Source organism: Acomys minous (genome assembly GCF_964271855.1).
Source record: "Acomys minous genome assembly, chromosome: 12".
Lineage (NCBI taxonomy): Eukaryota > Metazoa > Chordata > Mammalia > Rodentia > Muridae > Acomys > Acomys minous.
The window spans coordinates 83270355-83295945 of record NC_140493.1 but is presented as its reverse complement, the minus strand read 5'-3'; the positions used below and the strand labels follow the sequence as shown (position 1 = coordinate 83295945).

Genomic DNA, 25591 nt, shown 5'->3' with positions numbered 1-25591 from the left:
TGCCTCCCGAGTGCTGGAATTAGCGGTGTGTGCCACCAACACCTGCCTAACCTGTATCTTTGTTTGCTTTGTTTTCAGACTTCCAATGAGCCCTCTGCTCCTTCCTGTGATCTTCTGGACCTGAGCCCCATCGAGCCAGTGCCTATGTCCAATGGGGGAGCACTCAACACCGTGAATGCTCAGCTTTCAGGCTTAAGTAAATAAGCACCTGGGCCCTCCTCTCATCAGCAGAGGCACCTGATAGGGAAGCGTTCTCCTCGGTTTCCTTGTTGAATGCCTCCTGAGAAGGACAGAAGTCAGTCTCAGAGATCTCTTACCAGGAGATGTAATCGCTTCCCTGCAAAATGGTTTTGCCAGGGAGGGTTTTGGAGCTCATCCCAATGACTCATAATCCCACGGAGTTTAGCTGCCCTGCAGAGGTTTCACTCCTCGCTCCTCGTTAGTTAAATTTCCTCTGAACATAGACTACCGTTGTTAGGCTTCTCCGCCATGCCTTACTGTCAGAGAAGGGCCTAGTTGATGCAGACGGTGGAGTTCAGGAATTACCAAGCAGGTAGTGAAAGGGAAAAGGAAGTGAGAGATGCAACCTGGAGGTTCAGTTCTACCCTCTAGCCTTTGAGTCACCCCTACTTTCTGAAGAGAAGCAGGGTTTCCTGAGAACCCCGTGAAGGTGAATGGAATGCTATTTGCAAAATGCACTGTAGGTTTGGAGTACCCTACCTTAATCTTAACTTTTTGTATCCTCTATCCTTATTTCCAACAAGTTTTCTTATGCTACAAGATAGGTATCATGAAAAAAAGATCTGCATTTAGAGTTCAGCCAAACCATAATTTGTTTTTCTCTTACATTTTGGTATTTCCACAGCTTCCTTCATTTCTGAAATATCAGTGTCTTACTTATGTAAGACTTTCGTGGGTTTTTATTTTGGAATTTGAGCAAAGAAAAATAATTATTCCCTTTCTGTGTCCTAAAAGTAGGAGAATTTAAGAGCTTAGGGGGTAGATCTCTGTGGAAATTACAACTGTTCACTTGTGCTAAGCAGGAGACATGTCCAGTCCTTTCCATTTTGGATCAGCGTGAGATTTTAGAAAACCCCATATGTAATATTTTCCATTTATGACAGCCTCTTTATGTGGCAGGGACTGTCTACCTTTGTCTCTTTTTCTGTCCCCCATAAATGATGCTTTTTAATCTCTCTTAGAGGAAACACTATGATTTTATGGCAACAGAAGTCTAAGTTAATCTTTTTTTTTTTTTTTACTGTGGAAAATTGAGCATAATAATGATGGTAACAACGAGCATGATAAAATTCACCTTAAAAAAAAATCAAACAAATGTCTTTTATATTGTAGGTGTCAGCTCTCCAAATCCTGTTTTAACAAGCAGCTTGTATCCCAGTCTTCACCCACAGGTGGATTTGCTAGCATCAGAAAATACAGAAACGCCCACCCTGTAAGTATGTCAGTAACACCAGAGAACTAATTCCATGACATTGCAGTTCCTTAAGGAAACGTGGTGTGGTGAGACATGATTTCTGGGGAGATGTGAACAAGCATCTATTCACCCCAGATAGGGATCACACAGCTGACTAAAGTACAGATACCACCGAAGTCTGACTTGATGAACCATAAGTTTTATCGGGATATTTACAGGAATAGGGTGAGGGGTTATTTGCAAGAGCAGATATAACTCAAAGGTGCTGCATTACGAGAAAGCCCACCTCAGCACCTGTGACAGCTCATGAAAGCTGGAAATCCGAATACCACTATGGAACCTGTAGTTATCTCAACAAGATAGTGTCTCTCTTCCAGGCAGCTCAGTTGTTCTGCGTCTCTTAGCGGCAGCTTGGCACATCTCTGTTCCTTCCAAGTGGCTTACCTGGTCTCAGCTTCTTCCAGGTGGCTCTGCTGTCTGAGCCTCTTCTAGGCAGCTCATCTTGTCTGAGAGCGTCTCTTAGCAGTCCTTAAAGCTGATATGCTAGGAGAGGGTGAAGCCTAGTGAATCTGGTCAGTTTTAGTGACTTCCTGAATCTATAAAGTTGATTCCTTCCTGAACATAAGGAGATTCCTTGCAGGATGGAATGTTAAACCTCCCTTTAGAACATCCTGCTGTTTTACCTCCCCTTAAACATCCGTGTTTTAAGGAATCTCCCTCCAAGATGGAAGATTTTCTCTTCTTTTGTTGATTTTTTTGTTTTGGTTTGGTTTGGTTTTGGTTTTTTCGATACAGGGTTTCCCTGCGTAGCCTTGGCTGTCCTAGACTCACTTTGTAGACCAGGCTAGCCTGAAATCACAGTGATCCACCTGCCTCTTCCTCCAGTGCTGGGATTAAAGGAGTGTGTCTCCACGCCCGGCTGGAAGGTTTTAATATTAGAGGAAACTGCTATACCACACCTGGTACAGAAAAGTAGAGACTTTATAGTTGGACAGGCCTGTGTCAAATCTTAGCCTTGCTTCCTTTTAACGGTCTGGTGTAGCATGGAATTCTTAACCACTGTGAATTGTCATGTTCCTCTAAGAATAATTCTTAGGAGTCATACAAAGATCATGAAATATTCAGTAAAATGCCTAACATAGCACTTACTACCCCCTATGTTGAGCCTTCAATATGTCTGTCTCTGATTTTGTTCATGGTAATCAGTTATAGGAAATACAGTGAAAAAGAGGACTGATTGTGGTGATATTAACTGTAACTTTGTTGATTTTATGTAAGCATTTGCAAAAGTTTTGTGTTTGTTTGTTTGTTTGTTTGTTTGTTTTGATTAGTGTCATAATTATTGTTATGGGATTTAGGAATGGAACTTGCCAAAATCCACACAGTAATTAGCAAGCTCACCAAAAAAGAAACACCAGTAGCTCATAAGGGGATACCAATACATGTGCACCAACTTTCAGATTTCTCAGGGAACTGTCAGTAAAATGTCAAGATTGGTTGGCTGACTGATTGATTTCTTTTCCTTTCTTCCTTCCTTTCTTTCTTTCTTTCTTTCTTTCTTTCTTTCTTTCTTTCTTTCTTTCTTTCTTTAAGAATGTTTCACTCTACAGCACAAGCTGACCCAGAACTCACTAAGTAATCAAGGCTGGCTGTAAATTCAGTCAACTTCCTACCTCAGTCTCCTGAGTACAGGGATAATAGCATGAGCCATCGTATTTGATAAGAACTCATTGGCTGTAAAAATGATACAATCACAAAATTAGGTAACTTTATAAGGGACAATTAACACTTAATTCTGCATTGACTTTGGACCTGCAATCTTAAGTTAAGGATAGAGAGCAGTTGTTTCCCTGTCATCCTGCTAACCTTATTGGGTAACATGAAAATGAATAATACAGAAAAATTTGCCTTGCAGCAAATGTTGCCAAATAACTCTCTAAAGAAACCAAACCTCAGCTACTGGTGTTTAGTTATGTTTAAGCCATCAGATCATACTGATGTGTGCATGAATCACTAGGATAACTTTAATGTCACATAGTGAACTTGAAAACACAGATCATATATCACATTGATGGCCCACATAGGTTCTGAATCAGTAGGACAACTCTTAGTTTTTAGAAGCATCCCAGGAGAATTACAAACGTGTGACTTAAAAAAAAAAAGTGTCAAACAGTTATTTCTCTGGAGATAATGTATGTACTCTGCCTTAAGTTTTTATTTTGTTTCCTCCTTTAATTGTGAGCAGTTCGTGATGTATAGGTATGATTTTTTTTTTGAAGCATTAATGTGTAGGGTTGGCTGAGTACATTAGTTTCCTATGGCTGCCATTACAAATGCCCGCAAAATAGATGGTTTAAAGTCACAGATACTTTTTATCCCATCTTTATGCAAACAAGAAGTTTGAAATTCAGTCTGTCTAGCTTTTTTTTTTTTCAGTAACAATCTGTCCTGTTCCTCCTTTCGGTGACTTGGTATTCCTTGGCTTCAGTGGTTTATTGGCTCTTCCAATTTCTGCCCCTCTGGGCCTCTCTTATGTGCAACTAAAATCTCGCTGAGTTTTTCTAAGAGCCATTGGACTTGAAGCCCAGTCAGATCATCCATGTGAAGATCCTTACCTACAGGCACGGCCCCCTCTTTTCTGAATAAGACAGCACAGGTCCCAGGCATCATGACTTAGACATGCCCTTTGAGGAGAGGGTGGACAGTGTTTACTTCACTAGGCCTCTGGAATCCTTGAGTTTATGTCTTTCACCAAACTACTTCTCATCACTTGTTTATTCATATTTATGTTCAGTACTACACACATTCTGCTTTCCTGCTAGGACTGTGGTAACACTTGTTGGATCTGGAGCATCTCCTAAGTGTTCTCTGGCTTCTTCTTTAGTCTCTTTCACTCTTGTCCAAACTGCAGCATGTCTATGATCTATGCTCAGGTCCACTAACTCTTCTGTCATCTCCATTTCACAATTAAACTGATTCTATGTTTGTTTCTAATTACATTTTTGTCTTTAAAATGTTCACTTTGTTCTTTATGTTTTCTACTTGTTAGCTGACTGTTTCTATCCACCCCCCCTGCCCCTAATTTAAGAAGTATTACTGAATGCTTGCTTCTTGGAATGTGTGTACTGTGATAGCTGCTTTGAAATCTCAGTATAATTCCAGCATCCGTGTTCTCTTGGTATTCACTTCTGTTGGCTGTCCTCTTACTACATAACATTTTTTTCTGGTTCTTTATATGCGTCATTTTGAATTTTAAAAATTGGCATTTTTATTTTTACTAGTATATTCTTAGTTTTGGTAAAATGCACTAATGTTGATACTTTGATTTTAGTAAACAACTTGGTTAGATTCACTTCATAATTTCAGCCTGCCTCTGGGTATAGGATTCAAAAGTCAGCTGAATTTTCAGAGCCCTGGTTGTACTGTTCAAGTCTGTACAGCCACGTAGCACCTTTGGTCAACCAAAAGTCTAGCAGTAGGTTGTGTCCAGTTCATAATGTTTTGGCATCATTATGAAGATCAGATTTATGAACATTAACAGGTCTACCATAGGATTTCATACCAACGTTACAAGACTGTATTCCTGAATGCTTTGTCCTCTGTGAGTTCTTTGGTGTTCTGGGGCTCCCTTCTTGGTTCTCGGGCCATCTTTGTTATCGCGTCATCATTCCTCTGCTGTGCTTTCTCCAGACAAATGGTAGGACAGAAGGGAACAGCTGTTCTCCTCATGCTTTTGCAGTCATAGCGCAGCCAGCCGGAGAGGAGGGCATTTCCCTCACTCAAGAGTTTAATCTCCTCTAAGTCCCTGTTGCCTCCACAGGCACCGTGGGGCTATCTATGCTTGGGATGTGAAGGTGGGTCAGAGACAGCTAGGGAGGGGTGTGTTTCTTGCTCCCTGTATACAAATAGATCCTTTTCTTGGAGTACTGTCATACAAGCACTTATGCTTCTTGCTGGGGTTCACGCTGCATTCAAACCAAAAGAATACAAAAAAGGGTAATTCACCAATAGTTGAGATACTTAAATTTTGGACTTCTTTCCCAGTCAGCCTGCTACTGTTTTCACATTCCTAACTGGCTTCTCTGTGTTTCAGGGGTTTTTGTTTGTTTTGTTTCCAGCTTCTATAGTAGTTCTGCAAGACTAATGGGATAAAAAAAAAATTTTTTTTTCCCCACACTTTGCCCAGAATGGTAACTTTCCCATCTTCTCTAACATTGGCTCTCCACTGCGTCTCATCTTTCAAGATGTAATGGGTGGCAGCTATGAATGGAAAGACCGAGTGCTGTGTTTGCACTGATGTATTATGCACACTTCAAGGCCGCAAGTCCGCTCTTGCCAAAGACTGATGATGTGTTTGCTGTCTTTGCTGTTAAGTTTCATGACCTGACCTGGAAGGCACTAAAGCCAGATGGCAACTGTTATTGTGAGTTTGAAGTGGGATGCCATTTTGTATCGTTAGAAGGTGTGCTACAGGCTTTATTTTCAGACCAGGAAAATCGTCTTACTTTTTGCATTTGTGTTCTCACTGTAGGGTAATCATGCTGTGTTGTCACACTATCCTAGGTTTGCCCAAAGGACCAGCCAAAACCTCGCCTCAAGTCACACATATGATAATGTGAGTAACGAAATCCTTTTGCTGGCAGTGCACCTGGTCAGCGGATGATCACGACCAAAAGCACTGCTTGATCATTCTTATGCTCTGCTCTACGTACCCGCACAGTTGGCTGATACAGCCGTTGGCAACCTCAATCTTTTGAAGATAGGCAATTTTTATTTTATTTCTCATAGATAAGATGATTAAAGATCAAGATTCCATAATTGCGCTTAGTGGTACAACACTTTTCTAGTAAGCCCGGGCCCTAAGTTTCATCCTCACACTGTAAGAAAAAAGATGATATTCCCTTTAACATTGTTTATATTTGCAAAGATTTGAAGTTGTTCATCTCTCCCTCTCTAAACCCTTTTGAGGGCCATCAGCTTCTTTCATGGAGTCACACTCCTGGTCTTAAGAATGAATCACTTCCTTTTTTGTGTACGTATGACTCTCACTCTCCTTGTTCCCGTATCTGTTCATGGCTCTGCTTTCTCTCCTCATCTTTCAGTACTGGAAACCCCAGGAGCCGACTTCCCTCTTACCTACTTTCATCCCTTTAGAATCTTTTGGTTTTCCCTCTTTCTTATTTGAGACGGGGACTCATTTAGCCAAAGCTGGCCATGAACTTCACAGCCACATCTCTTGCCTTCTAGTGGAATTAAAGGCATGCATTATTATGCCTAGCTTGGTTCCTGCCTTAAAATAACCAAGATTTGACAATGTTTTTTTTTAAAAGATTTATTTATTATTATGTATACAGTGTTGTCTGCATGCACACCTGCAGGCCAGAAGAGGGCATCAGATTACATTACAGATGGTTGTGATCCACCATGTGGTTGCTGGGAATTGAACTCGGGACCTTTGGAAAAGCAGGCGGTGTTCTTAACCACTGAGCCATCTCTCCAACCCGGACAATCAATGTTTTATCTCCAGCTTAGACACTGTTCTCTGAACTCAGGATTCATTATCAATTTTGCATTTACTCTCATCCTTCTCTTCCCAGTAACTACTTTCAGCCAGCTCTTCTAGCAGACTCCGTACCTCACTGAGCAGCCAGTGCACTCTGTCAGGTGCTTAGGTGGAAAGCGTTGGCAAGTACCACTTGACCTTACCATTTTCCCTTCTGCTTTTAAAATGTTAACTGTCCACATCTCACCTCTCCACTTTCACACCCCAGTTTAAGTGCTCGCACGGTGGCTACTGTAGTAACCTCTCCAGGCTTGTTGTGTTTAAGCCTTTGCCTCCCAACGCTTCTCTCCAGCCCCATCCCAGATCATCATCTACTCATAAAAAACAAACCCAAGCAGTCTCCTTCAGTCATGTCACTCGTCTGTTCAAAACCCACTTGCTTGTCCTCCTGTCTTATTCTGTATAAACCCGGAATGCTGATCCTATCCTGCCCATTACATCTCCTTCCTCACCCCGACCTCTTCTTGGCTCACTATGCTTCAACCATGGTAGCTTTCCTGACATCAGAGCCTGGCAACTGTGTCCCATAATAACCAGTCATCACTGCCTGAGGGTCCCCAGTGACGAGGCTGTCTGCAGAACCCCATTCTACCTCAGCCTCTCTTCCCAGTTATCCTGCTCTCACCACAGAACAGGCTGCTGGACACTGATTTCCATTTGTCTGGTTCAGCAGGTGCTTCGTCTGTTTTATTTCTGGTCTTAATAGTTCCTGGCAGCCAATAAGTACATGTCCAGGACTTACTTGTAAGATGAAGGGAGAAATTACAGTGCTTTTGACTAAGACAGAGTCTTACTATGTCAGTGGGCTTAGCCTCAAACTCACTGTTTTCCTGACTCAGCCTCTCGAGTTCTATCTTTATATGGGTGTGCTAGCTAAACCTAGATAAAGAAGGAATTTATCCTCATTAGTCTTGATTTGATACCCTCACTGCATGCCTGTTTGTAAAGTGAATTTCACTCCTGTTCAAGGCTGAGAATTCATATTCAGAGTGAAACAGAAGCTACATTGAGCCACATAATTCTGATTCTTCCTTAAAAACAGCATTTTAAAATGCATTTTACATTTTGTTGGGAAATGGAATGTAATGAGCATGAAGCCATGCAGAAAGGTAGTCAATGTTACAAGTAGTTATTACTTTAAAATGAAAGTAGTAAAGATGACTAGCTCTCAGCCAGTTGAGTGTGTCCGGTTCTTGGAGCAGTGCCATTTGGAAGCTGGAAATCTAAGTAACGAATGTGCTTAATGTAGAATGTAGGCCTGAACATGGGTTACACTTTCTCCAGGTCCTGGAACACTCCAATTCAGTATTGCTTCAGCCAGTTAGCCTCCAGACAGCCACAGCAGCGCCATCCAACCAGAGGCTGCCGCCCTTGCCCAGCAGTCACTCAGGTACACAAGACTTTATACTTTGCATCAAATAATTTGTGAGAATAACTGAATCTGCCAGAGATTATTAACTGAAAATAGAGAAATGTGGGGAGTTCACTGTATATGGAAGTTACATCACACAAACAGAACTTTAGTTGAAGCTTGGAAATCTTTTTTTATATATACACTCATGGAACTTAGTAGCATTTGAATATTATTTCGGTTGTGTTCGTTACAATCACATATTTAAATATAAATTAAATATTAAGTATTGTTACATTAAGTAGAATGTTAATTCTGTTCATTGTGCATGCTCCTCAGATGTGTACTTACTGCTTTTTTTCCCCTCCACCTAAAGTGATAACAAACAATGATCTCCAGCCACCCAATTACTATGAAGTAATGGAGTTTGATCCCCTAGCTCCTGCTACAGAGTAAGTCAGTTATAAAATTACTAATTTATGTTTTGTCATGGTTACCACGGATGGCAGAGCTGAGCTTGGTCATTCATTTAACTTTGTTTAGCTGTTGGAAGAAATTGCCTTATTAAAAATGATTTATTAGGTTTTTATGGTGGCTACTGCTCTTAATGGCCTTATTGTTCTCAGCTGTGACTGAAAAATAAAAATGCTAGGGTGGTAGCACATTAAGAAATAACTGGAAAGAACTCTTCATAGATTGGAGGCAAGTGTCTCTGTAGCTTGAGAAGGGCACGATTCGTTGCTGACATGTGCCATATTTTAAAACTGTTCTCCCAGAGCTGAATCAAGACATGTAAAACCTTTTTGTGTTCAACATGTATGACAAAATTATCCTTAAAGGTGCCTATTAATGTTAAAATTGTTTTATAGCCAGGAATAGCTAGACAGAACTCATATACTTTCAGCACACAGGAGACGGAGGGAGGAGAGTTACAAGTGAGGTCCATGTAAGACTCTGACCAAGGGCTGGAAAGATGGCTCAGAGGTTAAGAGCAGTGACTGCTCTTTCAAAGGTCCTGAGTTCAATTCCCAGCAACCACATGGTGGCTCACAAAATCTATAATGAGATCTGGTGCCCCATTCTGGCTCCAGCATGCAGGCAGAGCACCATATACATAATAAACAAACAAACAAATAAATAAAGACTTTGACCAAAAGTAAAAAGAAAATACTTTTAACTTGAAATCCTTAAGGTACCATCACTTAATATTTGGGAAAGTAAGCACATTATAGTGTTTTTATTATTTCATGTGTTTTATTTGCCTGCATGCATGGCTGAACATGGCATGTGTACCCTGTACTTGTGGAGGCAAGAGGGCATCAGATTCCCAGGAACTGTGATACAGACTGTTATAAACCTCTATGTGGGTACTGGAAATTGAGCCCAGGTCCTCTGAAAAGCAGCCAGTGTTCTTAACTGCTGAGCCATCTTCCAGCCCCATACCATGGATTTAATATCCTCTTGAGTGACAGATTACCATATTTCCCCAATTGTGAAAAATGTTCCAACAAGTTTTTGGAAATCACCAGTCAGAAACTGGTAGCCTGGACTCTGTATGTGGTCCCTACTTATATTTTGTTTGATCTATATGAACTTTAAAATGTACATTTTAGAAATGAATTATCAATAGTTAAAAACTAGTGGGCTGGAGAGATGGCTCAGAGGTTAAGAGCACTGTCTGCTCTTCCAGAGGTCCTGAGTTCAAATCCCAGCAACCACATGGTGGCTCATAACCATCTGTAATGTGATCTGATGCCCTCTCCTGGCCTGCAGGTGTACATGCAGGCAGAACACTGTATATGTTATAAACAAATATTAAAAAAACAAAAACAAAACTAGTATAACCAAAATAGTCCTACTTCCTAAGCTTTGATATACTGGAGAAGTACCAGGCTTGTGGTGTTCTATGCTAGCAAAGGCTGTGGTGGTGTCTCCTGTACAGAGATATTCTGTAGGTTACCATGGTCCTCTGACACAGGACTGCTAATGGCCTGGCCTGGCACATGTAAGCATTTGATACACTGTCTCCTTATTTAAGCCCTTAAAGTAGATTCCACTTGGCATCATTTATTAGTAAACCTTAATGGACTCAGGAAACCTTCCTGCCCCAACCTGAGTGCTGGGATCATAGGCCTGTACCACCACACCCAATTGCTAAGCACTTTTCCTAACTCAGCATGATGGAATTTCCCTAGGTCAACGCTTGATAAAGTAACTATGTCACTGAAAATATTGATAGTTAAAGAAACTGATACTTAAATTCCTTGCCAGGATATGTTAGGTTCCTGGACATATTCACGTTAGCCAGCAGCTTTAATTGAGTATGGCATGTCTGCGTACCGTGGGTGAGATGGTCAGAAGACAAGCAGGAGAGCTAAACTCCCCAATTTGTTACCACTGTGGTTCTTGCTTTCTGGACACCGAAGACTCTCAGTTCAATTTAGGTCTGATTAAATCTAGGAACTTCTAAGGGAAAAAAAATGTAGACTCTTGGAAGGTCTAGAGTTTTAACATCACTGGTTGGCCAGGAATTGCAGGCCAAGAATTTTCTTTTCCCAGTGGGACAAATATTTATCTCCAGCATACACACAATTCTGTTGTTTAACATTTCCTGCATTCTGAAGGCAGTGACTGTTACCTCGTTTTGAACAAGACAAGCTCTCTGTTCTTATTAAATGTAATGTGTATCTGGAAGGCAAATATTTATTTGTAATTTGTGTCGCTAGTAAAGGATATAGTGACAAGAGTGTACAGAACAGGAATGAGTAGCACAGATGAAGGCTAGAGGGTAACCAGAGGCAGCACTGCTAGTTTTGCTAAGACTACAAAATAACTTGAATAAAAACCCAGCACAAAGTTTTAGCAAATTCAATGAACTGGGAATGCCAACACGAAGAGCAAAGAAATAAGGACCTAGTGTCAGACGTGGAACCTTAAACCTGCACATAGCTATGATGAACACTACCCAGAGTACAAACTCATCAAAACCCCAAAACTACATGTTGGCTTACGTTACATGGAAATAGGTGGTTTTATTAAAAGTCACTTTAGTGAACTGGGGACAGAAGCCACATTTTTATATTTAAAGTGAAAATACATACAAGTAACTTATGTCAAATGCTGATGACATGGCTCAGGAGGTAGGGGATCTGTGGGGTGAGAGATTCTGCACTGGTGTAAAAGCAAGCTACTGAGGGCTGGAACTTGGTATAGAACAAGTTGAAGATTTGGAAAAGAGGACATTTGCTGAAGAGGTGTTTCAGAAGACAGGTTGGCAGGACTGTGGAAGGAAAGGTCAATGCACATGAAAATAACCTGGAGGGATTGAGAAAGGACACTGAAGTTTCCATATTTAGATGGGCAACCTAGTAAGACATGAGGTTTTTTTCCCTGAGAGATACTAAGAGCAGTGCTTTAAGGAATATAAAAGGTAAAATTACTTCATGGAAAGTTAAGTCTAGAATTTTTAGAAATATTGTAAAATTTATGAAGCTGGTTACTTTAGTTTGTTTTAATTTGAGCCAGTGTTCCTTTAAATCAAAAGTAAAAACAACTTGGCTTTTACCAGGCATAGGAAAGAAGTCTAACATTAGATGTTTTACGTAAGAATAATCTCAAAGATAGATCTTTGTCTTCTCACTTAGGATGCCTGGGCACCCCAGATAGCCTGTATATAGCTCTTGTGGTGGTGATACAGTACTTTAAAGGGGGTGTGTACTTCTGCTTTGATGCCTTTTTTTTTTTTCAGAGCTGTTTATGAAGAAATTGATGCTTACCACCACAAAGGAGCTCAAAGTCATAGTGACTGCTGAGGTGAGACACTAGCTCATGCAACGTAACTTTATATAATTTCAGTGAAAGTATCACATTTTGTATTGAATTCTATAAGGACCATGTAAGTTTGGCACTTATTTTAGTACAAAACCAAGTTCCTCTCAACTATTCAGTGATAACCAGTGCTCACTAATGAAATATAATCTCTGTGATCTTATCATTTAACTAATGAGGCATGGAAATTCAAAAGTTTGGTTTTGGTATGTATTAATACTAACTGTGGGTGGTGGCACATGCCGTTATTCCCAGCACTCAGGAGGTAGAGGCAGGCAGATCTCTGTGAGTTCAAGGCCAGTCTGGTCTAGGAAGAGACTTCCAGGACAGCCAGGGATATTATACAGAGAAACCTTGTCTTGAAAAACCAAAACCAAAACCAAAAAAGTATTACTGCTAACAAAAACCGATGTTCAGTAGAAATTCTTTGTCATTGTAATGCATCTCTATGGCTTCAGTGTGCTAGCTGGACAAAAAGAACCCAGCTCCTGCACCAGTTATCTACGGGATGCCTGGTCTCCTGTTCACTCTTTATTCCCTTCATGTCCGTCAATACGGGGGGAAGTGCATTCCAATCTTTCCTCTGCTTAAGTGGTCTTCCAGTCCTTCAGGGGGTGAAGGAGATGGGTCAATATCTCCCTTTATTTCAGATGGAAGATCTCAGCATCACAAAGGGTCAGCTCTGTAAAGTAGTCTCTGATCAACGGAGGCCTGACAAGTAAGACCTGCCACAGTGGACCACTTCTCTACTGGAAGCATCAACTGAATAGTTAACACTTCTAGGCTAACCCTGCTGTTCCGGACAGTAGCCTGGGATTTCAGGAGAACCTGGATGCAACGATTACAACAAGCAGAGTGAAAACTGCCTGGTACTAAGCCAACTGGTTAAACTGTAGACATGTTGTGCAGGTAGGTTGTGTCCTACCAGTACAAATCAGGACAGATCTATAAATGGTACTTGAAGATCATCCTACTACACAACATTGTGAACAGATGACGAGAAGTGAGGAAGAAAATGGGTGCCTTCATTTAACTGAACCTGAATGTAGAAGTCAGTTTGCACTTGTTTATAAATAACACTTTGGTTTAGAATTGTTTTAAAGACATGATGACTTGTTTAATTATGTTTCAAGTGCCTGAGCAGGCCACTGCGTCTGGTGGCCTTTAAGTATAGTTCTTTATAAAGTTAAACATTCTTGCCTTTTATTATAATTTACAGTTTGATTTGAAACAAATACTAGAAAACAGTACTGTGCATCTTTCACTTAAAATTAAATTACTATTAATTTGCCAGAGTTGTGTGTGTGTGTGTGTGTGTTTTTTTTAACCTTGAAGAGCTTTTATGTCAGGAAGTCTTCACAATTTCATCCTTAAATAGTAACACTGATGAATGTGGAATTATGGTGGTAAATGCTGGCACTGACTAACAGGTGTAATTCTTCTATTACATCATGATACCATCATTTCCAAATCATTGTGTGTTCAGTACTCTGAATAAAACATTCCTTTAAAACTGTCTGTTCGGCCAAAGACGGATGAAGGCATTTGTTACCATGTCTGACTACCTCAATTTGATTCTTGAGACCCTCACAGTAAAAGAAAACTGTATACCACAGCATGTCCACTCATTACTACAGTGTGTGATACAGCATGGCTACCATTCACCTTCTTCATGTACTCAAAAATAAATACATTAAAAAATTTTACATAGTGACAGTTTATACTGAGGGAAAATAGCAGCCACCTTGCTCGGTGATAAGTTCCAACCTATGAACTTATGCCTTGGGCATAGTTTTGTTTCTAGGTTTTCAGATACACTGTTACAAGTATGGAAGGCACCTATTAGCGCAGTTTATGTGTTTGTGGGCAGCCACAGCTTGCATATAAAGGCAATGTGACTCTCCTGGCTCAACCTCCCAGCTCACTGTAAGAACTCTTGGATTACAGGTGTGCTCTGCCACATTCCCTCTTTTAAGGCTGGTTCCAGGAACCAGAACTCACGTGGTCAGGCCTATGTGGCAAACACCTTAGTCCACGGATTCATCTCCCTGGCTGCTACTGCAGGTTTTTAATCGTTACTCTTGCGGTGCACTGGGGAGACATATACTCGTCATGGGCTTAGTGAACAACATTCATACTCTCTTACTTCCAGCAGAGCACCGTCCATTTCCTGCTCATAAGCACCATCACAGGGTAGCAGCATCTTTTTCACTGCAAACTGAGCTTTGAACCTGTCTTCTCAGTCTTAAGTGGGATAAATCATGTTGGGAAGAAAGGAAGGTAAAATCATTTAAAATATAACGTTTCAATATACATTACTGTAGAATATTTCTCTTCTGAGAAAGTACAATACATGATTTTCCAAAAATCACAAATCTGAAGTAGGTCTTGGGAGCTACTTCAGTTATAGCCTGGAAGTGGCAAGTTGTGCCCTTCCTTTGCTTCAAAAAAAGTATAAGAAAGAGTGATGAGATCAACATTCACCATTCTTGGATCTTCTGCAAATTCAGGATCAATGTAGAAAAACACTGGCATATCTACTTCTTCTTGTGGATTAAGCCTTTGTTCTTCAAAACAGAAGCACTACAAATTACAGAAAGATACTTGGTGAATAACAGTCCTACTTTATTACCTAACACAAACCAAGTCATTTCCTGCCCTTCAGCACCATTATAGGATGCAGCATCTTCTCATTGAAGGCTTATAAAGCAACTTTATGCTAACTTAGAAGCAAATACAGTAGCCAGGTGTAGTGGTACAGTCCTCTGATCCCACCACTTGGAAAGCAGGTGAGTCTCTGTGAGTTCAAGTCAGCCTTGGTCTACATAGAGTTCCCAGGACAGCCAGGATTATTTAAATAGATCCTGTCTCAAAACAAATGAAAAAAGCAAACACCAGCTAGACAGTGTAGGCAATGAAGATTTTTAAAAAATGGCTTCATATTGAGATGAAATAAGTACTGCTTTAGGCTTTTTGTTTTGTTTTTCTGAAATGGGGTCTCACACTGTAGCCTAGCTTGGCCTAGAATCCATTACATATCTGGGCTGGCCTCCATGCCATGGCCCTGCTCCCATCTCAGCCTCCTGAGTACTAGGATTATAGGCATGAACCACAATGCCAAGCCAGAAATGAATTCTTAGTAATTAAAAGCATTTAATTCATAGTAAACAATTTCTCATACTTTTCTCATAAAATTTACATTCAGTTTACCTGTATTTTATTGAAATACTGTCCGGCTTCAAAGGGTACAACATTATACGTAGAAATTCCAATTACTGGTTTGTCAGTAGGGTTCTTAGCTTTATAAAACGCCAATGCAGTCTCTCCTGGTACCACCTGTTTCAATAAACACATATTAATTCTAATGCCATTTTTTCCTCATGCTAAATTAATAGTCATACCATTTGCCTATTCATTGGACCATAATACCTAACCCAATGTTGTGTGAATATTGCAACAAGCCTATCTTAATTTCAGATTGTCATCTGCTTACGTCAATAAAGAATCATAGCTACGAATGTCCCTGTTGGCTGTCTGACATTCTTCACGCAATAATCTACAAATTAGTCACAATGTGTCAAAGGACAGGACAAGCAAACCAAAACCCAACCACTTTATTACAGTTAAACCTGAATGTCAGGTTTTTGTCAAGTTTTTAAAAGATGCCATGTTAAATTTACCTTAATCCTGAATAACTTAAATTCACAACCAGAGTAAAACCAACTAAACAAAACCTGTTAAAATGAATTAATACCGTGAGAAATTATTTAAAAAAAAAAAAAAAAAGCAACCAAGGCTGTAAAAGATTTCCATTGGAAATTCTGTCACCTGCATCAATTCACCATCACCCTGTTTACTGCATTCAATTTGAACCTACAAAATCCTTAATGAAGATTAGGTGATGTTTGCTGAGCTGGACAGGCACTATGATTTGTAAGAGTTTGTTAGTAATAACGTTTGAAATTAAGGCTTTTATGGGTAATCCGCAGTTAACACATAAATCTCACCTCAAATCCTCCCAGGACTGCAATTAGTAAAAAAATTTATATGTATTTTGGATATAATGATATGGGAGTATAATTACTACTGAAATAATTACTTCACATGTTTAAAATTTTTGGTAGTGAGGGTGGTTAGCTTGGTGGTAGAGTATTTGCCTAGCACATAGAAGACCCTTGGTTCACATCTCAGTACTTTCTCCTCCCCCCAAAATTATACGTTATCTTTTTCTTTTTGAGTAACAGAAGTACTTCTGATAAACCAGTGAATTACTTTTTATTATTACCAATGATTCTACACGTTTCCTACTATCATCTATACCAGAATAAAAGTCAGGACGTTATATAACATGACCAGGTACTGCTATTAGCTCAACAATAATGACCAAGGGATTCTCGGTCATCTTTTAATAATTATAAACACAGGATATTGTTCCAAGTTGATTCAAAGTTAAAATACAGCGAACGCCATATACAGTGCATGCTTCTATACCCCTAATTTACTTAGATCTTAACGCCACAGTTGAATATTTTTAAGGAGCTAGAGTAAAACTGACTAAATAAAACAAAGGTTAGGGCACTGAGAAATCAAGAAAAATAGCAAGCAAGGCTAAGCTGAGGCAAGACCACTGAGTGTGAGGTAGGCGGGGCTACACATTGAGTCTCTGCCACAAAAATCTCAAATGTTACAGTTACATTTAAATGTTATGATGCTATTAAAAAGTAGACATGTAAAAACACTAGTAATTGAATAATTCCATTTCATGAGCTATAATTCACAAATATTAATTAGCAAGCGTACTTATTCATGGGTGTGCTAGCACCTTAAAAAAGCTTCGGCAGTGATGACCCCATCTGTTACTCACATATATCTCTGTTTGCTGGGGTCTGAAGTTCCACTGGAGACTGGCGTGCACATCGGCATTGAAGGTGACCTTAATGATTCGATCCTTCACCGGCACCATGTTCTCAATCTGGTCTGATGAATGCCCGGCCACTGCTGATCCTCCAAGTCCAGTCGTCTGAAACGAGACGCTACACACATTAAGTAACAGACTTTAGATCTTCACTTACTTACTGGATAAAAGAAAAATGTGAAAAACAACTGAATGTTCTACTTGGAGCCAAACTGTATACCACTCCTGACCATTGCCTCTGTGTCAATGGTTTGTTTGCCTATATTTGTAAAAGTAGCTCCTATCATTTCAGCAGTCATTTTAAAAGCTGATTTTGAAAACGAACTATTATCACTGAGAGAGTAGAAAAAAAATTTCCAAGTGTAACTTTCATTGACACTTAGTATATTTTATATAAACTATTATTCACTTAAAAAATAGTTTACCCAAACCTGGTCATTTCAATTAAAATACAGAAATATCTAACTTTTCCATGTTCCTGTGTATCCTTGTATCATTTTCTATACCATAGCTTTTATAGTTTAAATTAATTCATAGCTTTATTTTTATATTCTGCTTTCCTAAGGCATCATAAATGTTCTCCTATGTTTGTGGGTTAATGTTTTTCTGCCACACAGCTCTTTTATCCTTCATCACCAGTTAATATGACTACCAGGCTTTGATTTTTTGTTTTGTTTTTTTGCTACCCAGCCAACTACCATAAAGTAGTTAAAGAGTAATTTGTGTCTGACTTTTCCTCATTGCCATTATTTCCTTATTGGAAGTGGGGGTATTACATCCAAGTCATTCTGCTCTTTGGGGTTACCAGAATTCTGACTTCCAGATAATTGATTTACCTTTCCTATACTAGAAATATAAAAAGCTTAATCTGAAGCTAAGGGAAGACCCTAAAAAACTACTCTACTAATATTTTACTGTTTCTTTTGCTTGTTACACAAGTTACTTAGCTTCATTCAGTTTCTCTCAACATTGTCAAATTACACTTTAAGTCTAAAGGCTAAATCCCAGGGCAAGTAGTTCACCTCATTTAGCAAAAAATATTATTCTGTTTAAGAGACTGAGTTTTAAGATGGGCTATTTTTTTTCCTAAATAATTCAAGTCAGTTGAATGAAAAAACAATGTAATTGTCCTCCAATATTATATTCATTCTTGGGACATATGTTATTCAAGTTTCTCAAGTTCAGTGCTTAAACTAAAGTACACAAAACAGATAGAAGACGGGCACAAAAATGATGTCTTGGCTACTAACCAAGCCAATTATAGTTTCCTTGGGTTACATTTTAATTTGCTCTTGGATGGGAAAGTCACATGGCTTCCTATATTTACTTCCTTATTTCTTGCTCTAAAACTTGGTGACTCCACAAGTAAACAGGGCACTCTTTTGGAAATAGCTGTGTTTCAAATAAGGAACTTGAATTTAGAGGTTACCATTTTGGTTTTTTTTTTTAATCCCCCCCCCCCAAAACCTAACGCTAACCTAGCCTGACGAAAGCATGGTGAACATACACAGAGCGTGGATTTACTTCCACTTCTGTCCGTCTCAGTATTAACTGACATTTTAGGTTGGACAATTATGTTTGGGGAGCAGGATGCCCTGTGAACCTCCAGATATGTGCCAGCCTAAAAACTCTACTGTAAAGTGCCAGGAGGGCTTACTCCTGATAACCCTTTGAGGTATAAGGCGAGCCTCATTCCTTCGGAGGCGTGGTCCAAGCTCCATCACTACCAGAACCCGCTTCCACCTTCAAGTGTCCTTGGTGACCTTGAGCACGTCCCTCCGGATCTGGAGCCCAGTCGTTTCCAAGCTGATGATGGCGCAGTGGGATCCGTCCCGCACCTCGCCCCTCCTTACCTGGCAGTAGAGCCGGTAGAGGGGCACCGCGGCGTAGGAGGCCCCCAGCATCCCCACGGCGGCCGCGGCCACGTACGTGAGCACCGTCTTGTTCCGCCGCCGCCACTCGTCCTCCTGCGCGCGCTGGAAAGGGTTGCCGCTCTTCGGCCGCCTGGGCGGCTGCGTGGCGGGACCCCCGGCCCCGCACAGGTGCTTCCACGTCCCCAGCCGCCTCTGTCCCCGCTCCGCACCTCCGAGTCCATTCCACCCGGGCCTGAGAACCGGCTCTGCACGCTCCACACTCCGGCCCGGCCACCCTGGCTGCCACCAGCGCCGGCCACAAAAAGCCACGATCCTCCTCCTCCATCCCGGACACCAAAGCCCTCCCATAACCCCCCGGAAGAAAGGCGCGCCTGTCAAGTGCGGCTAAGCGAGATTCTCGCGAGACCTCCCGTGTCTCGCGGTACCCGGGTTGAGCCCCCGGCGCTGCCTTGACTACCAGATTCCTCAGGTAGCAGTCGGGCTACGGAGGCCGGGTGGCCAGAAGAGGATAAGTTCGCGTTTCTGCTAGGTGACTGTACCTCGTACTTTTGTTTCCCCTCTCATGCTTCTTTAGTTTACTTTGAGGAAAAATGCATTTGGGGCTTTTGAGTGCAAGCTCCTCACTGGGGGTTATACCCCCATCTTCTCAAACTCCACCAGCCTTTGTCTCGACCTAGCGGCCCCCCAGCGGCGGCTCTCCCGCGGGGCTTCCTCTTGGGGCTCACTAGCCCCCATGGCTAGTACTGCTCGGGGAAAGGTCACTGTTTCAGGAAAACTTACTGTGCGAACTTCATCCTTCTCCAACACTCTCCTTCTGCATCTTCGCCGCCCGCGGGCAGACGTCTTCCACTGCGCTGATAAAACCCCTTTGCTATTTACCCAGCAAAAACATGAAGTCAGTGAGCCGCTGGCAAACTGAAGTTTGTTGAGAACAGAGGGAGGGACTTTTCATATGGGGGCCTTTAAAGGAGGGATGGAAGGAATAAGGATGCGCATCTTGCAGGCAGAGACCACTGGAGAAATAGGCAATAGCTTTCTTCAGTTCTCTATTAGGATAAACAAGGGCCCCTATTAAAAAGCAGCTAAGAGCAGACTTTGAGGTTAAGCATTAATGAATTTACCACGGTCTTGTCCTTCCATAAATTCTGATGTGCTATAACTTCTCTGTAACCTGGTGGACTTATTTCATGAGGATAAGACTGTAAAGTGATTTTTTCCCCATTGCTTGAGGCATAGTAAGAATTTTATAAACGTTAGGTCTTATTTCTTTTAAAAAATAATGTGTTTATTAATTATTTGAGGATATTTTACTCTGTATTTTGATCATATTCACACACACACACGCCCCACTCCAGTCCTGTCCCAGATCTAACCTCACCTCCCGCTCCACTCACCACCCCCACCCCATGGAGTTCAGTCTGATGGCCAACTACTCATTGATGTGCCAGCCCTTGAGTAGGATCGATTGCACCAGGGGTCACACCATTAAGGAAACCTGGCTTTGCCCTCTTCCAGAAGCTATCAAATGCCAACATCCCTCTCACACCCACTTTCCCACCTCTGGAAAGCTAGACCTTATTTTTAATTGTTGGAGTGGGTCTAATTATTCCCACTTTGTGGATTAGAAAACTGAAAGCCTGAAGAACTGTAAGTCAGTCAACACTTACTCCATGCACTCTTACTGAACCATGTACTTTTACATTTGCTGGAGCATCATCCAAAATTAAGTCAGGCACAATCAACTTTGTTATTGATTGCAGTCTCTATTGAAGGACTCAGAAAGTAAACTTGTAAAAATAAGGGAATTGCAAATAACAGTGTCTATTCTGAAAAATAGCTGATGGCATGAAGTAATTGAGAGTGACAAAGAAGAGGGACAGTGAAGTTCTGTCTCTTAAGAGGTAAAATAAGGTCTTCCTAGAGGCGACAGTTGAGCCTACTCCCGAATCCTGAAAAAGAGCTTACCCAGGAAACAGCATTCTCTAGTCCTATGGAAGTCCAGAGGAAGAAATAAGTTGGATACGATTAGAACAACAACAAAAAGAAAACAGGGTCAGTGTGAACCTTGCATAATGAGCCGAGTGGACAGTGGAAGGAAATGGGGTCACAACAGGGATCCAGAGACCTGATACCACAAAGCCACGTAAGCCCTGTCTAAGGGATGCTTGGTGTTAGGCACGCAGGAGTGATGGGGTCTGGTTGGATTGATACTGAAGGAAGAGAAGGCTGTTAGTCACATGGTGAGCGGGAAAGGGGCAAGGGCGGGAGGAGCAGAAGTGAGGAGTCTGAGGGGAGATGATGACCTGGAGTGAGTAACTGATTAGTGGCCACAGAGCCGCTGAATTGCAGCGCCAATAAAATCCAGTTATTCTCTGCCTCTAGTCGTTGTCTTGTACATGACTCTACTACACTGTCACCCAAGTCACAAAATTCTGACTCTACAAACTTTTCCCGATTTTGTTATGACAGCGTTTGGTCACCCTTTCCCTCCGTTGTACCTTCATTCTTCTATCAGATTGTCAGATTTTCAGGATATTTTAATTTTCGTACAGCATAGACTCAGAGTCCATATAGGGGTCTGGAGAGTGCCCCGGAGGTTATGAGTGTTTGCTGTTCTAACTAAGGGTAAAATTCACCTCTGTCGTGCTCCTCTCGCGTTTCTCCTGCTCTGACCGTGGCATTAGCCGTTGCTTCAGGGGTTTGGCTTCCTTTAGTGGAGAGTGATATTTAGGAAAAAAGCACGGAAACCAGAAATAGTCCTATCTTGTAGGCATTCTCAACACAGAACTAGCAATGTATATGTATACAGTTACAGTCCTGTATACATGCCCAACCTGAGAAATATGTCTACTGTTTTTTTTTTTAAATATACTTTCTTACCCGTTTGTCCCCCAATACAAGGGTAAATCACCATAGCTTAGAACTTGGCCCCAAACATGTGCGCTCTCCTTTGCCTGGTATGTTAAACTAAAGCGTGCGCTCCATTTGGGGCACCACCTAAAAGCTCAGCAGAACAGAAGCACCCAGGACAGAGTCCAAAGAGAAGTGACTATGGTGAGGCTGTTCAGCTTCAGGCGAGTTTGAGGACCTGGAGGAAGGAAGCAAGGTGACGTAGGAAGCCTTTGGTTCTGGAAACACGGTCCCGTCTCCTCCCACCTCCCAAGCTCAACCCTCATGGGGGCCAGTGTTGCCATTTTATAGATGAAGGGGAAGCAGAAACAAAACCAGACTCAGAGCATCGAGTCTCGTCTAAGGACTTTGGGCTGGGTCATGTCGGAGCTGGGACTCAGGGTTAAGATGTCTGTGGCTCTGTGCTTCTTGGTGTTTCCTACACCCTGTGTAGAAAGCAGCTTTGCAAAGGACCATGATAGCAACAGCACAGCCTTTCCCTTTTCAATATCAGGAAAAGTTTCTTCTGTCTTGTTTAAAATCATTAATGTGCTAAGGTGTCTATTTACAAGGTAGCACAGGGTAGAATGATTTCTGAGCCAGAACAAGCTAGAGCTAAACACAGATTGAAACCAGGAAGCACTGTGGAAACCTGAGGCCAAGGGCCTTGTATTATAATACGAGAAGGACATGTGCACCTAGAACAGTGCAGTGTTAGAAAACGCTGAAAATGTGTGTTTGTTTCCTCTAGAGCTCTGAATGAATGCATAACCCTAGGCTATAACATTGGTGAGTCGGAGTGTGCGTGTGACACTGCATAAATCACCATGGTAACTAATGCTGAGTAGTGTTCCACCGCGGAGGAATGTCAACTCCTGAGGCTAGGGCTAACCCTGTTGTGCAGCTCAAACTGCGTTATACATTTAAGATGTATAGCCTGCGCTGGCATTAAAGACTGGACACTTAATGTTCAATGCTGTTCTTCAGCAGAAAATAACTAAAGCTGGTAAACTTCTAGTTAGCTGTGGTCATGTCCAGTTTTACATTTATAAGGCAAAGTAAAGAGTCATAAGAACCTTTTGATGTTCACGTAATGGTGTCTAACCCAGTTACTGGTTTTCTGAAGACTTAAAGATAACAAAGACGTAGTTTTAAAGTTTGGTTTGCAGGTATATTTATATATTGTATATAATATATAATAAATATTCTATATTCTATATATTTGTTGATTGATTGATTTTTCTCTGTGAGTCCCTGGCTGTCCTGGAACTCACTCTGTAGACCAAGCTGGTCTCAAACTCACAGATCCTCCTGCCTCTACCACCCACTCCCTGTGTGCTGGGATTAAAGTTGTGTGCAATCATGCCTAGCTCATATTTTTCAATATTTTTAAAAAGCATAATACAATTACAGCTTCAGCTTAAATATGATCTGTATTTCCTAGAGGCTTGTTTGCCTAATAAGGTTTCTGGATTCATCCAGCAATATGGGATACATAACAATTATTTTAATAGTATTAACAGCTGTTTATTTTGTATATGTATTATAATTGTGCACACAGTATGAAGGATTACATAGTTATATAAATAGTAAGAGAATTGATTTGTAATTTAGTTGGAAGCAGGTTAGATAATCACTGTATCCCAATTAGAGCAGAGTGAGGCCATCAAGTTGCCTCAGAATCTCTTGGTCTCCTTTCTTATTTCCTGACAGCTGTTGATGTGCTTGTTTGACAGACTGGTTCTTGTGATGGTCATTAATGAACTTGTGTAAGTGACAGATAGGATAAAATGAAAAGAATAAAAACCCTGGCTTTGCATTTAGCACCACTATGGGTCCCCAAAAGCCCATCCTTAAAAAGTTTCATTTTCTCTCTTATTTTTTTCTAACCTCCCTCTTTTCCCTTCAGACTCATACACTTTCTCTTTCCTCAGCCTCCCTGTGCTAGTATCACAGGGGTGTGGCAGAGTGCTCACTTAAAACCCCCTTTTATTCGTAATCATTTGCTAATGTCTTGGTTTTTCATTTCAAAGGATATTTTATAAGCCACAGTTACCTTTTATCTTTAAGTATATATGGCTAACTAGACACATGTTTTTTGAGCAAATCGTGTTTGCCCTATATATCTCTTTACTGCTTTATTAGAAGCTAGTTACTTTTTTAAAATTCGTAGCAAATATTTTAATGAAAGTAGTGAATAAAAAGACAAAAATTTTCTCTTAAAACTGAACTGATACATGTTTTATTTTCTAGAGATTCATCTTAAACTATATAGGAACAATTTGTCAGTCTTTGGAAAAATTATGAAACAATTTTGTAGAAAATAGAAATTCATGAAACATACAGAAAACACAAGTAATTGCTTATACAGATATTGCATTTTATGTTGTGCTTACAAATATTACAATAAAAATATAATCCTAAGAAAGCAAGGGAAATAACTATTTCATGATTTTTATTGATTTGAAACAATAATGTCTGTAGTATTTTTATAATTAATTAGTTTATTTATTTATTTATGCACTTTACATCCCAATCATAGTCCCATCCCTCCTCTCCTCCTAGTCCTACCCTCTTCTCTCTTTCTGTTTCTCCGTCTCCTCAGAAAAGGGAGCTTCCCCCTACACACACACACACACACACACACACACACACACACACACACACGTACACACACCAATCAACCCACCTAGGCACATTAAGTGTAGGGAGCCTAGGTACACTCCATGCGTGCTCTTTGGTTGCTATTTCAGTAGTGAGTCCCCCTCCCTCCACTGGAAGTCTTTCCTGGCTATAGGAGGTGGCCACTTCAGGCTCTCTGTCCCCTCACCCCAAAGCTGCTAGGAGTCTCAGCTAGAGTCACTGGCATATCTTCCCAGGAGCATACTCTACTTGGGTTTGCAGCTTGTCCCAGAGATGTCCCCTGTTGGTTTTCCTTCTCCCAGCCCTCTCACCTCCCACTCCACTCTACCCTCCACCTGATCCCTACCCTTGTTTTCCCCTCCCCCCCCCAGTTCTCTCTTCATCCACTTCCAATGTCTATTTATTACCCCTTCTGATGGAGATTCAAGCATCCTTCCTCGAAGCCTCCTTATTAGTTAGCTTCTTTGGGTCTGTGGATTGTAGAATGGTTATCCTATATTACATGGCTAATATCCACTTATAAGTACATACCATGTGTGTTTTTCTGGGACTGGGTTACCTCACTCAGAATAACATTTTCTAATTTCATCCAAGAATGCTTCAAATTCGTTATCCACCATGATCAAGTAGGCTTCATCCCAGGGATGCAGAGATGGTTCAATATATGAAAATCCATCAATGTAATCCACCATATAAACAAACTGAAAGGAAAAAAAATCACATGATCATCTCATTAGATGCAGAAAAAGCCTTTGACAAAATCCAACACCCCTTCATGATAAAAAGTCTTGGAGAGATCTGGGCTACAAGGTGCATACCTAAACATAAAAAAGGCAATATACTTGGTGTATACAAGATAAGCCCTTACACTCAGTATGAACTAACAATCCCCACAAGGTCAATTGGAGTAGACATGTGTGTCTTCAGAGACCTATTATATGACCAGAAGGCTCTGAAAAAAAAAAGCTTTCTCAGGAGCTTATGAAGTTATTATTATTATCATCATTATTACAGCTTGGAGTCTTGCTATTAAACCAACAAATCTCTCTGTGACTGGTATCATACTTTGTCCTTCCTTTTCCTTCTAGTGATC

At 40.9% G+C, this 25591-nt stretch overlaps 2 protein-coding genes across 2 annotated transcripts in view; one reads left to right on the top strand and one right to left on the bottom strand.

Moving 5' to 3' along the window:
• The window catches only part of TOM1L1 (target of myb1 like 1 membrane trafficking protein), a 41766-nt gene extending 28294 nt beyond the window's left edge, over positions 1-13472 (top strand). Inside the window, exons 10-16 of the mRNA XM_084750202.1 lie at positions 79-196; positions 1354-1453; positions 5999-6050; positions 8283-8388; positions 8726-8801; positions 12098-12162; positions 12828-13472. Of these exons, the coding sequence (XP_084606328.1) occupies positions 79-196; positions 1354-1453; positions 5999-6050; positions 8283-8388; positions 8726-8801; positions 12098-12161 (516 nt within the window). The 3' untranslated portion in view covers position 12162; positions 12828-13472. The remainder of the gene's footprint in view (positions 1-78; positions 197-1353; positions 1454-5998; positions 6051-8282; positions 8389-8725; positions 8802-12097; positions 12163-12827) is intronic.
• Positions 13473-14466: 994 nt separating this feature from the next.
• On the bottom strand, positions 14467-19453 carry COX11 (cytochrome c oxidase copper chaperone COX11). Its single transcript, XM_084750206.1, has 4 exons — positions 18946-19453; positions 17042-17197; positions 15388-15513; positions 14467-14760 (listed from the first exon to the last, which is right to left on the bottom strand). Exons 1-4 carry the CDS (start codon positions 19312-19314, stop codon positions 14578-14580), a joined length of 834 nt encoding a protein of 277 aa, XP_084606332.1. The 5' UTR covers positions 19315-19453; the 3' UTR covers positions 14467-14577.
• Between the last annotated feature and the right edge of the window lie 6138 nt (positions 19454-25591).

What these genes read in the sequence shown, in the direction of transcription:
- COX11 (XM_084750206.1), bottom strand. Translation starts at nt 19,314, where the DNA reads ATGGGAGGGCTTTGGTGTCCGGGATGGAGGAGGAGGATCGTGGCTTTT. An exon ending in TCTACCGGCTCTACTGCCAG is followed by an intron (nt 17,198 to 18,945) that starts GTAAGGAGGGGC and finishes GTCTCGTTTCAG; the next exon opens with ACGACTGGACTTGGAGGATC. An exon ending in CCCAGCAAACAGAGATATAT is followed by an intron (nt 15,514 to 17,041) that starts GTGAGTAACAGA and finishes TTATTGAAACAG; the next exon opens with GTGGTACCAGGAGAGACTGC.